The sequence below is a fragment of the Elephantulus edwardii genome, unplaced genomic scaffold (assembly GCF_000299155.1).
Source record: "Elephantulus edwardii isolate Elephantulus edwardi_28Jun2011 unplaced genomic scaffold, EleEdw1.0 scaffold00111, whole genome shotgun sequence".
Lineage (NCBI taxonomy): Eukaryota > Metazoa > Chordata > Mammalia > Macroscelidea > Macroscelididae > Elephantulus > Elephantulus edwardii.
Window position 1 is genome coordinate 2,660,887 of NW_006399861.1, and position 13,524 is coordinate 2,674,410.

Here is a 13,524-nt window from a genome sequence, read left to right on the forward strand (position 1 = left end):
AGTCAGAACAGAGCAGGGTAACACTGCATGGTTCAAAATTGGGAAGGGTGTATGCCAGGGATGCATCCTGTCTCCATACCTTTTCAACATGTATGCAAAGCAGATTATCCGAGAGGCTGGGCTCTATGAGGAGAATTGTGGCATCAGGATTGGTGGAATGACTAAGGATATCAGAAGAAAAATCGCTGCCTTTCCGTTGTGGTGCTGCAGAAGACTACCGAACATACCATACTGCCAGGAGAACAAATAGGTCTGTCTTGGAGAGGGTAAAACTATGTTTCTTCTTGGAGGCAAGGATTTTAACGTTCCATCTCACATACGTAGGCAGATGGGACCAGTAACTGGACAAAGGCATCATGTTTGGTAGGGTGAAGGGATAGTGCAGGAAAGGAAAATCCCAGATGAGATGGATCAACATGGTAACTGGGCTACTGGGGTTAGGTGTGTCAGAATGAGTGAAACTAGCTCAGAATAGGACAGAGTTCAGAGTTACTGTACACAGGGTGGCTATGAGTTGTGAGTGACTCAATGGCAAATAACAATATGGGGGAAATCATGATATAATCAAGGTCAAGGAAAGGTATATAAGAATAATAGGCAACAATAGTAAATACTATTACATATATATGTATATATCCCACAACAACAGTAATTATAATAGTGTATGAACAGATAAGTAGTTTTAGAAACTGAACAGGGATAGAAGGGTTTATGGAAGTACACCTATGTACATATACAGGATTGGCAGCAAATATTCTTTCATATATATTGGGATGTGCTATAAATGTACTCTTGTATAGATGTAATATGTATACACGGTGCACAGTCACAAAACCTCTTAGCTTCCAGATACCTAAAACCAGAAGAACCAGGTGTGCCCAGTAACCAATCATTCATTGGCCACTCTAATCAGGATAACAGAAAGTACTAGACAGATTGGTAGAAAAAACTTCTTTATAAAATAAAAAGAAATAAATTAAAAAAGAGTAAACTTAATTGGTCTGACAGGTAGAACTCCAAAACTATACCCCTTAGTCACAATCTCATTTACAATTAAAGCTACCTTTGTAGATCAACTTCTAGTCACATAAAAGACAGGCATATAAAGAAAACAATATCACACAGAAGGAACCTGGCTCTCAGAACAACCAAATGCACAAGAAAAAGTCAGCAAAAATGCACAAGCAAAGATAAGAAGTCAGGAAGGTTGAACTCTGGTGGCCCAGTGGTAAGAAACTGTGCGACAATCCCGAAGGCACACAGTGTGAATCCATCAGAAGCTCTGCTAGAGAAGGAGGGGCAATTTCCTCCCATGCCAGTCGGATCTGAGTCATCAGTACACACACAAACAGAAGAAATAAAAAATAAAGACAGAAAAGCTAGCTGAACATAAACAGGAACTCTGGGGCAAGTACGGACACACTGTAGGTGTGTAACCAGTGTCAAAGTAGGTATAACAAGTTTATTTATCAACTGATGGATGGGAAATTTGTTCTATTAACTCTGCTATAAGGGACCTTTCTAGAATACTGAGAAGCAGTCAATCTAGAGACTAAGGTGTGCCTGATCCAGTCCAGTCCATGGTCTTCACAATTACTTGCTATATGCATCAGAAAGCTGGACAATGACTAACGATGACAGAAGAATAGATGTCTTTGAGTTGTGGTGCTAGAAAAGAGTGTTGAACATACCATGGACTGCCAAGAAAACAAACAGGCCTTTCTTGGAGAGGGTGAAACCAATTTCTCCTTGGATGCTAGGATCTTGAAGCTCCCTCTCATATACTTTGGGCACATGGCCAGGAGAACTGATCCTTGGAGAAGGATAGCATGCTCGGAAGGGTGGAGGGACAGCATAGGAGAAGACGACCCTGGATAAGATGGATTGATACAGTGACTAGGGCAATGAGGGTAGGTGTGTTGGAGTCCGTGAGATTGGCAGACTTCAGAGCTGTTAGGTCGCTATGAAATGCAGGTGATTCAAAAGCACATAACAACAACATAAACTTTTATCTAAACTATATTAAAACATTTTAGAAGGAAAAAATAGGGCTTACGAAGAAGTCTGTTCCATAGTGTTTTCTTCTTTCAAAAAGATTTCTCCATCTTCTACTTCTAAACAGCTAATATCTGGTCCATCCTGGTATGGTGTAATAACCCTTCTATCCATTGCTGGAATCTGTAGAAGAAAAGATGCTCCTTTTTGAACAAAAAAAAATTTTTTTTAATTGCTAAAAAGTTTGTTTAAATATATGGTAATATTAACTAGAAAAAATTATTTCCTCAACAGAATATTCTGATTAGATACCCATAAGGGGGAAAATACTTATAAATAAGCTCCACTCTATTGTGAAATAGGTTAAAACATTTCTTGGAAATCATTTGAATTCACTTCTTTTCACTGTGGTCCTCTTTAGTAAACGATGAAAGTCTCTGAAGCTTTTAATGCATTTACTTTACAAGGAATTACAATAAATATTCAGGCTATTATTAAATATCTTTAATTTTAATGACTATACTTATCTGTGGAATCTACACATTACAGCGTCATTTAAAAAAAATTCATATGAAATATTAATTAAGAAATTAGCCCACTGGGACGTGTGACCCAATACATTGCTTTACTTAATAATACTATAGGCAGGCTTCACTAAAAAAATTAAAACCTTACCATTTTCCGGTAAAATACAGAAAGTTCCTTCAAAACATCATGACTTAAAACATCAAAAGACCTAAGAAACAGAAGAGAAATTTTTATGTAAGGATTACTTAGAGTCTTAATCACTTAATATCACTTAGAATTTTGTATGTAGAAAGTATATGATCTAATAAGTAATAACATTAGTTTTTAAGTTTTGTGTATACCAAATGCTATAAATTTATTGGAAGTAGATGTAGTCAGAAAGCAAAACCAAATAGCAATTATGCATTTTCCACAAAATAAAATCATAAGCAGTAAAGCAAATGTTTTACCTATAGAACGTCTTAATACAAGGATACTTCAATTCTATGTAGAATTAACATTGTTATTAATTATCTACATAATTGTAGGCAAGTCAATTTAATTTACCTCTCTGGCCCTGGTCTTAATATTTCCACTTGTAAAATGAGGTTTGGACTGGATTGAGAAGTTGCATTCAAGATAGATCTCAAGGGCCTGTAGATTCCAAGACCCTCAATGAGAAGAACTGATACAGTGACTATTAACAATGTGTACATGCATGTCAGAGACCATGAGGCTAATATAGGAAAAGGCAAGGTTCTGATTTGTTCTTAGGGTCTCTATTGAATCATAGCCAAGGGTACCTAACAACAAATTCCAAAGAATATTTTCATCAATGGAAATGTATAAATCAAAGTTTACAGAAGAATTAACGACTTCTTTGTGATATTTTTAGAACGCCCCATGGCACATAATATGCACTCATTAAGTTATTTTTATTGCAATTAAGATAAAAACAAATGGCTGGATGTAGAAGTATTAACTCAATTGACAATAAGAATGCTAAAAATTTCTGTGTCCATAGCCTCATTTTTTCACCATTAGTTTTACAGAAATATAATAAAATTTTGCTGTATATTTAAAAATAAATGCTTTAAAATGTTTTTATATACTTTTAAGATATATTCTTTTTTTATTAGATTTTATTTTCCTACTAGTTTATTTACAAAATTCAAATAAAATTTGAACAAATTCTTTCAATTTCCCTCACCCCCCCACCAATCAAGTTGTACAACCCAAAGATTAATCCTCCTTTTCCCCTGCACATCCACATCCCTCTGCTTCCAGCCTCTTCCACCTTCCTGGATCCTTATACTCATTCTACAATAATGGTTTTATACAATTCTTTTTCCTTATGGGACTAAGTTAGTTCGCTCAGCTTAATTCTCTCCAGTCCCTCCCAAGTTACGTAATAATTTACAAAGTTTTTGTTCCTGCATGCTGCATTGTATTCTATCATGGGAATGTACCATAATTTCTCAATCCATTCACTTGTGGTTGGATATTTGGGCTGTTTCCATGTTCTTGCGAAGGTGAATAATGCTGCTATGAACACTGGTCTACAAATCTCAGTTTGTTCCTCAGTTCTCATAATCTCAAGGTATATTCCAAGTAGTGGAATAGCTGGGTCATACTGAAATTCTATGTTCAGCTTTTTAAGAAAGCACCAAACTGCCTCCAGAATGGTTGCACCGTTTTACAATCCCACAAACAATGTATAAGAGTTCCTTTCTCATCACATCCTCTCCAACTTGCTAACCTGTTAAACTTTGCCACTCTTACTGGAGTGAGATGATACCTAATTGTGGTTTTGATTTGCATCTCTCATACTGCCAGTGATTTGGAGCATTTCTTCATGTGTCTGTTTGCCATTCTAATATCTTCCTCTGTGAAAATTCTTTCGATGTCTTTTGTCCATTTTGTAGTTGGGTTATCAGTTTTTTTCTTGTGGAGGCCCAGGAGTATTCTGTAAACGTTTGTTATGACTCTTGTCTGAGATGGAATTATCAAATGTTTGTTACCAGTTTGTAGGATTTCTTTTCACCCTGTTGGAAAAAGTTTTTGATGTGCATAGAGATTTAATCTTCAGAAGGTCCCATGCATCAATTTTATCCTCTTTTGATTGTGCATTTCTGGTTGTATTTGTCAGTATCTTTATACCTTGGACTAGTGCTTCTAAGCTTGATCCCAGTTTGTCTCTTAAGAAAGTTATGGTTTTGGGCTTTTACTCTCAGGTCTCTGATGCCCCCTGAGTTGATTTTTGTGTATGGTGTGGATCCTGTTTCAGCTTTCTGCAGGTGGAAGTCCAGTTTTGCCAGCACCATTTGTTGAAGAGGTTATCATTTCCCCATTTGATAGCTTTGGTTTCCTTGTCAAACGCCAGTTGACCATAGATAGCTGGGTCTATTTCTGGGTTCTCCATTCTGTGCCATTCATTGGCCAATGTGCCTGACCAATACCATGCAGTTTTGGTTACCACTGCTGTACAGTAGGTTTTGAGTTCAGGGAGTACTATGTCTCCAACTCCTTTTTGTTTCTCAGAAGTGTTTTGCTTATTCGGGGTTTCTTGTCTCTCAAAATAAATAAAAGTCCAATGGTAAAACATTTCAAAACAATGCAACTAAATTTCCTACTTACTTTTCTTAGTCCTAAAATGTTTATGACTCAAAATACTCATGAAATGATTAAAATCCATCACATCAAGTTAATGCTGACTCCTGGTAATACTATGACAGAGCAGACCTGCCATACAGGCTTTCAAAGGCTGTAATCTTTATGGCAGCTGACTGTCATAGAACAGTTGCTAGATTTGAGCCACTAGTAGCCAAGTGCTTAACTAGTGCACCACCAAAATACCTAAATCATTAGTTTTGGGGTGATTTTTTTTTCATCCAGGGAAACATCAATGTAATACAGAATATTCATTTATAAAATAAGATACACGTTGTTGATTGCCTTTGAGTTGAACGTAACTCATAGCGACCCTATGAAAAAAGGCCTGAAGCCTTTCTATAACTATCAACATTTATCAGCTCATAGAGTTTCTGGAGGCATAACATAGTCAGTTTATTTTTATCTAAACTATGCCCTTTTTTCATTTCAAATTGATATCTATATAAAGGCTTTCAGATATTTTATCAGCTTATGACTTACTAAGCCAATTAAAATTTCCAGGTCATTCACTGCATCCTAAGTCTGCTCAAAGAATCATTATACAGTATGTCACTATTATGTGCAGTGGAGTCAAAACCGACCCACAGCTGACCCTCCAGTGGGTTTTCAGATGCTGTACCCTTACAGGAGTTGACTGCCTGTTCCCCCCCCCCCCACCCCCCCGCCCCATGAAACAGTTGGTGGATTCTAACCACATAACTTAGAGTTGGCAGTGCAATTTCTTACCACTAAGCGACCAGTATTCCCTAATATATAAGAAATATCTTAAATAAATACAAAACATTTATTTAAGTAACAAATTTTCTGTATGCTTTAAGTTATCAACTTAATTAGTATTACAAATATTTCCTAAAACCCAAGTAACAATTACAGTTATGTATCAGCCTAAACAAAGAAATATAGATATGCATTAAAAAAAAAACAAACAACAACACACAACAAACTTCTGAGAACACTGTTCCACATTTCACCTAACATATAAGCTCCACTGAAGACAAGAATTTTGTTTCTTTTGTCCACAGTTGTATCCTAGCATTGGAAACAGTATACAATAAACACATTTTTAAAAAACTATTAAATATTTACATTTTTGCTTCGCACACAACCAAAATATACTATTATTCACTTTTTTCATACTAGTTTGTTTACAAAATTCGAATACATTGCATTTGAGAACAGATTCTTCCAATTTCTCTCATCCCCTCATCAAATTGTACAACTCCATGATTATTCACTTTTAAATTACTAGCATATGCACTTTTACATATAAACACCTGATTTTGCAAAGTATACAGCATGTGCATTTAACCTACCTTGCTTCAAGTAAAGCTGCCATATTTAGTCCTATAAACTGTAAACAAGACAGTTTCAATTGTTCAGCATTATACTTTGCTGCAAATTCCAGCAGCATAGCAGCATTTTTAAGAGTAACTAAAATGAAGAAGAGATTTAGAAAATTAAACAAAAGGCATATATATTCCTACTGCAAAAGAGATATACTTATTATTTTAAGGTTTTCAGATTAGAAACCTAAAAATAGTTTCTTGCCAAAATATAACTCGTAGCAGGACAAAGACAGACTGACTCAATTTCCATTTTTCCATTCTTACGTGCAAAAAAACCCTTTACATGATTGTTTCCAATGAAAAATAAGTCCAGGCACACAAGGATTCGAAAGGAAGGGAAAAAAATACAGCAAGCTGTTTGTTTCAGGTGATACAGAACCAACTTAAGCTGATGATCTTGTACTTAACATTTTCTAAATATCCATTAACTTTCACTGCTGGACAGTTTTTTGTTACTTACAAGCAGAGACTATTATTCTCCCTTCTTAAAAACAAAAACCCAAAATTAAGAATATTGATGAAATAATTCTGCAAGGTATACACTTACATCTTTTAAATAAACATACCTAAATTACACCATAGAATGCATGCCAGTATAAGATTTTGGAAAACTGAGCAGAAGATTCTGAATTTAGTGACAATCCCAGTATATAGCTCTATCTATTTTGCTAATCTTTTTCAGGGTATTCTACAAAGCTAGCATGCAACCTGGATCCTATCTGATTATTTTCTTACTTCCTCAGACTTTCACCCACTAGAGGAGCATGGCTCTTCTCTAGGCCAGGACTTCTCCATTCTTCTTTCTTTCTGCCTAAGGTCACAACTGTAGGCAACATGAACTTGAGACACACTCCTGATTAACCTAACAATTCAGCTAACAATGAATCCAAGGATCCATATCTCAAAGAAACAATAAAATTTTATGAGGAAAGAAAAAAATTAGTTTTTCTGTTGGGGAGAAAGATCAATATTCCACTCCAATTAAGAGTCCTTTTATTTTGAATCCTTCTCTCACTAGGTTCTAGAAATAAAGGATCCATAAGTAAAAGCTGGTATAACTGAGGCCAAAAGAGACTATCCCAGAGTGGTCAGGAAATTCAGCCAAACCAAAAATAGACACCATACGTAACACATTCACTCATCTATCTCTTTTATTTATGTTGTTTTCTTTAGTTTCATTTATTCACTATTCTTCCTAGGTCTTTTTTTTTCTAGAAAGGAAACCAGAGCTGTGATTCTTACTTTTTTAAAACCTGAGAAATATGGCTCAAATAACATGTTCTTTTTTACTTTTCAAAAATAAGAATAACAGCTTTTATATTTTTAGAAAAAACACATGCACATATCACTTGTATTTTATTGCCTCCTCAAAGGCAATCAATCAACAATGTGGATCATAACAAATTATAGATAATACTGAGAAGAATGGGAATCCCCATACAACTGTGCTCATAAAAACCCCATACACAGATGAAGAAACAGTCGTCCAAACAGAACTAGAGAACACTTCACGGTTTAAAAATCAAGAAAATATGCGTGTCAAGGCATATCCTTTCTTTCTACCTATTTAATCTGTGTTATGAACAAATAATTCAAGAAGTTAGACTATATGAAGAAGAATGTGGCATCAGGATTGGAAGAAGACTCTAAAAATCTTGTATTATACCTTTTTATAAAGATGGCAGTGAAAGCAAAGAAGGAAGCCATTGCCCAAAACTGAAGTAAAAGCAAAGGCATTAAAGGCCAAGAAGGCAGTCCTAAAAGGCATCCAGTCACATATAAAAAGATAGAGCACGTCATCCACATTCCAGGGGCTAAGACACCAGCCCAAAGAGCCCTGGAAGAGCACCCCCAGGAGAAACAATCGACCACTATGCCATCATCAAGTTAAGACAGAAAGGAACAACACAGTTGTCTTCACTGTGGATGTTAAGGCCAGCAAGCACCAGCTGTGAAAACAAGCTGTGAAGTTCTATCACACTGAAGTGGCCAAGGTCAACAACCCGCCCTGCCCTGACTATGATCCTCTAGATGTTGCCAACAATCATATAAACTGGTTCCAGTAGGCTAATTCCAATTTTTCTCACCAAAAAACCCCAAAAGAATTTTAAAAACTCAACATACTTGTATTATGCAGATGATAAAATCTTCCTTGTAGAAAGTAAAAACCACTTTCTTCAGAAGATCAAAGACTTCAATTTGATTTATTCTTCAACATTAAAAAAACCTAACAATCTTCTCACCACTGGACCAATAGGGAACATCATGATAAATGGAGAAATCAAAAGATGTGTTTCTTTGGTAAAATTTGCTGTCAAAGAGCTCCTGAAAGTGCTAATGAACAAAAGACAGTTTTTAGTTTAAAAACTAAGTTGTGCCTGATCCAAGTTATGGAATTTTCACTTGCTTTTTCTGTATCTGAAAATTGGACAATGAATAACAATAACCAAAGAACTGATGCTTTTGAACTGAAGTACTGGAGAAGTGTATTAAATATCCATGAACAGTCAAAAACAAATAAATCTGTCCTGGAGAAAATGCAACCAATAAGCTCTTTAGAGGGAAGAATAGTGAAAACATCATCTGCCATACTTTAGGCATGCTGTTAGACGACATCATTGAAGATAAAAAGGTTTAGGGAAAGAGATGAAGACCTTCAAGGTGCATTGGCACAATGACTACAATAATGGGCTTGCGCATTGCAGAGATCATCAAGTTAAGGTGTGGGATAGGGCGTAGGAGACTCTGATGTATTTTTCATCGGATCACTATAAGCTGAAGTCAGTGGCAGGGACCTAAAAACATCAAGAAAACATAGAACAACTCCCTAAAGGTGAATAAATAAGACACTTGAGACAAGATTGAGAACTCCTATCAAGAATAAATTGGAAAAATTTGACAGGAAGGTCCTCCTTCCTGTAGTGACAATGAAATAGAACAAAGATAAAGTTAGAAAGCCACAGGCTTCCACATCTGGTTAGATACTGTCAATTATTCTAAATAACAATTAAAACAAAGGAGAGACATCATTATTTCCCAAAGATAAACTAAAGAGTAATAACAAAAGAAAAGCAAAAACTTATGTAGAAAGAAAACTTATGTGGCAGGGTTACTATGAGTTGGAATCAATTTGATTGCAATAATGAGTTTTGCTTATTACTCTAAAGTACAGTAAAACCTTGGGTCAACCTAAAAACAAAAATCTTTCAACTTAATAGTACTCACGATTTTCAGTTAATGCTACTTCACAAATCTCTTTCAGTCGCGTTATGAGAAACTGATCAGCCACAATAAGAACATTACAAATAAAATTCACATTTTGAGATTCTGAAAAAGAGAATAATTTGATAATATTATATCTAGAGAAAAATGGAACAAGATTTTAATCACCCTGGGTCTGAGAAATTGTGATGGTAATTTCCTAAATGTTGGCATAGAAACAACAAAAAATAGTAATAAGATCATAATCTTTCTATCATTTAAATAGGAAATCAAGTAAAAAAAAATACCAAAATGCTCAAGCTCACATCAAGACCACAAACCTGCCAACAGAAGAAGGTGATCTTTCTAATCCAAAATATTATCAGGATACACATTTGAGACCAATACCACAGACACTATCAATCCAACTCAATGAGGATCCTCCTCTCCTTTCTAATGTTCCTTCACCGACCTTTTAAAGTACGATGTTCTTTTCACAGAATAGCCTTTCCTAACATGCCCCAAGTATGTGAGCTATAGCTTAATCACTGCCTCGAAGGAGCAAGTTACAGTTTCTCCAAGACAATTTATTTGTTTTCTCGGCAGTCCATGGAATACTCAGCACTCACGGGATATCATGCATTGAATAGGGCTGGGCATAAATCCAGGCCTAAGCACATGGTCTAACAAACAGGACCTGAAAAAGCCCAAGATTCTCATCACTAGCTGAAAGTTACTGTGTAGACAGAAAATAAAGCTAAGACAGAGCTATAAATAGCTTGCTAAATTATTGAAGTCATAGCCCAACTGGCACACATAAGTTTAGCAAAGACTCAGAGATTATCTAGTACTGTCTAATTATTATATGATGACCAAGCTAAAAAAGCAGGGACTTAAATGACCATACACCAAAGAAAGAACAGATTTTACATCAATAGTTTAAGAAAGTTATCAAGCAAACTCTAACAGCTGAGGGGACATGGTTAATCCTAGCTGATCCCAACAATTCACATATAATTCGTAAGAGTCCATTTTCACATTGATAAAGAAAACTTTCTTTCTATAATTATATTCTAAGCTAGAAGTCCTATCCATTATTCTAAATTAACCTCATTTCAAGTATTAAAGAAATTAGGATTCAGGGTAGCTTTAAGCATTACTTCACCACACGTGAAATACCGAAAATGTCCTAATCCTTAATAACAGGGAACTCTGGTGGCTGGTATTAAAGAGCTGCGCTGCCAAACTAAAGGCACGCAGTTTGAATCCACCAGCTACTCCATAGAACAAAGATGAATGATCTCCTTCCACATGAATTACCACCTCAGAAAGACTGCTAAAGGGTCAGCTATAAGCTGGTTCTGACTCAATGTTACATAAAAACAAAACAATTAATAATACCTTTTATCCCGACAGCTTCATCAGTATATAGGTAGTCCAAAATAATCTGCAGTATGTCTGAATGTATTGGCATTTTCAGAGCTGCACAACTGGAAGCCTAAAAAAATATAAGAATGAAATAATATTTTAAGAATAGATACCCTTAGGTTATTGGTACTAAAAACTTAGAGAAGGAAAATACAAAGGTAAAATAACACATAAATTATGAAGCACATAGATAAAATGAGATATTCTAAGTTTTTAAATGTAACATGAAAGTAAGACACTAATTTTTTAAAAAGGAAGTAAGAAAAGAAAAACTCAGGAAAGAGCACATGGTATTTCAAACACATTTATGAATAATAATGGGAAAGTCTGGATTTCAATTTTTTTTTTATTTCAATTTTTTTAAACAACAACTTTAATTTCTAAATGTTGCTATTTACATACAGTTGGTTTTGGGTGATTTATGCCTTTAAGTCAAATATGACTAAGAGTGTAACCTTATGAATGACAGCTCTGAACCTTGCCCTATCCTGAGCCACAACCTACCATCTCCAACATACCTGACCCCACTGCCATAGTCACTGTGTCAATCCATCTTATCCAGGGTCATCCTCTCTTACGCTTACCTTCTACCCTTCCAAGAATGATGTCCTTCTCCAAAGACTGGTCCCTCATAATGTTTTAATATAAAAGCAAAAGTGAACTAAAATAGTAATCTGAAAGCTAGGACATCTATAAAACATGTGTTGTTTTGTTAGGTGCCATCAAGTCAGGTACAACGCACAATGACCCTATGAACAAGAGATCTGAACCCTGTCCTATCCTGTGTCATCCTAACAACTCTGACACACCTAAACCACTGTTGAAGTCACTGTGTCAATCCACTTAGTTGAGGATTTTCCCTCTTTGGCCATCGCTCCACCTCTCCAAGTATGATGTTCCTTTCCAAGGAATAGCTTCTGCTAGTAACATGCCCAAAGTATGAGAGATGAAGCTTTATCATCTATGCCTCTAACAAGCATTCTGGCTGCACCTTCTCCAAGACTTATTTGTTCTACTGGTAGTCCATGGGATATTTCACACTCTTTTCCAGCACTACAACTCAAAGGTATCACTTCTTCTGTCCTCCTTTATTCACTGTCCAGGTCTCAGCAGCATACCAAGTGCCTGAAAAGACTATCGCCTAAATCAGGCACACTTTAATCCTCAAACTAACATCACTGCTCCTCAATAATTTGGAGAGGTATCAGACTACAGACTTCCCAAATGCAACACATGTCCTGACTGCTGGTACCAAGTGTACAGATTGTAGATCCAAGGAAGACTGATATCATTGACAGTTTAAAGATTTTCTCCAACTATTTTTGTTTCCTTGATGTCGAGATGCAATCCCTATTATAATGTTTGATTTTCTTCAGCAAGTGCTTCAAGTCCTCCTCACTTTCAGCAAACTGTGCTATCTGCATAGCGAAGGATATTGATGGGTCTTCTTCCAATCCTGCTGCCATTCTTCCAATCCTGCTGCCATTCTTCATAGTGTCCAGCTTCTCAAATAATTTGCTCAGCATATAGACTGAATAGGTATATAGGAGAAAAGACACAATCCTGATGCACTTTTCTTAACTTTAAACCATGTCATATTCTCTTGATCTGTTTGCACACTAGGCTTTTGGTCTAGGTATAAGTTTCATATAAGCATAGTTAAGTGCTCTGGGATTCTCATACTTCTCAATGCTAGCCATAATTTGTTATGATCCACACAATCAAGTGGCTTTTCATAGCCAATAAAGCACAAATATACTTCTTCTGGTATTTTTTGCTTTCAGTCAGGACCTATCTGACATTAAGTAATGATTTTCCTATGCCATGGCCTCTTTTAAATCCACCTTCAAGATCTACAGCATTCTATGTACTGTTCTAGCTGTTTTGAATAATCATCAGCGGTATTTTGCTTGAATGTGATTTCCACAATCTGTTGGATCATTTTTCTTGGCAATGGTAACAAATATGGGTCTCTTCTAGTCAGCTGTCCTCTACATTTCCTAGCATAGACTGGTGAGTATGTACAGGGTTGCACTTGTCATTTGAAACATGTCAAACGGTATCACATCGATCCCTGGGGCCTAATTTTTTGCCACTGTTTTCATTGCAGCTTGAACTTCATCCTTCCATTGATTCTTGATCATACGGTATTTTCTGAAATATTTCAGTGTCAGCCAACTATTTTTGGCACCATGATTTTATATATTCCCTCCATCTTATCTTGATGATTTGCCATTGCGTCTCTAAATGTTGCAACTCAAGACTTGAAATTGTTTTTCAGAAACTGTGTTAGAGGTAGAATGTCAAGTATGTTTAGGATATAGTGGTCATTTTGGATCAAGAAATTTTCAAAATATTTCACCAGATGCTCTGC

General features: G+C 35.9%; 1 protein-coding gene across 1 annotated transcript in view; it reads right to left on the bottom strand.

The window, feature by feature from the left end:
• Positions 1–13,524, bottom strand: part of IBTK (inhibitor of Bruton agammaglobulinemia tyrosine kinase) — a 112,871-nt gene that overhangs the window by 52,039 nt on the left and 47,308 nt on the right. The window contains 5 exon segments of the mRNA XM_006892158.1: positions 2,057–2,178; positions 2,671–2,731; positions 6,489–6,606; positions 9,747–9,848; positions 11,124–11,220. Of these exon segments, the coding sequence (XP_006892220.1) occupies positions 2,057–2,178; positions 2,671–2,731; positions 6,489–6,606; positions 9,747–9,848; positions 11,124–11,220 (500 nt within the window).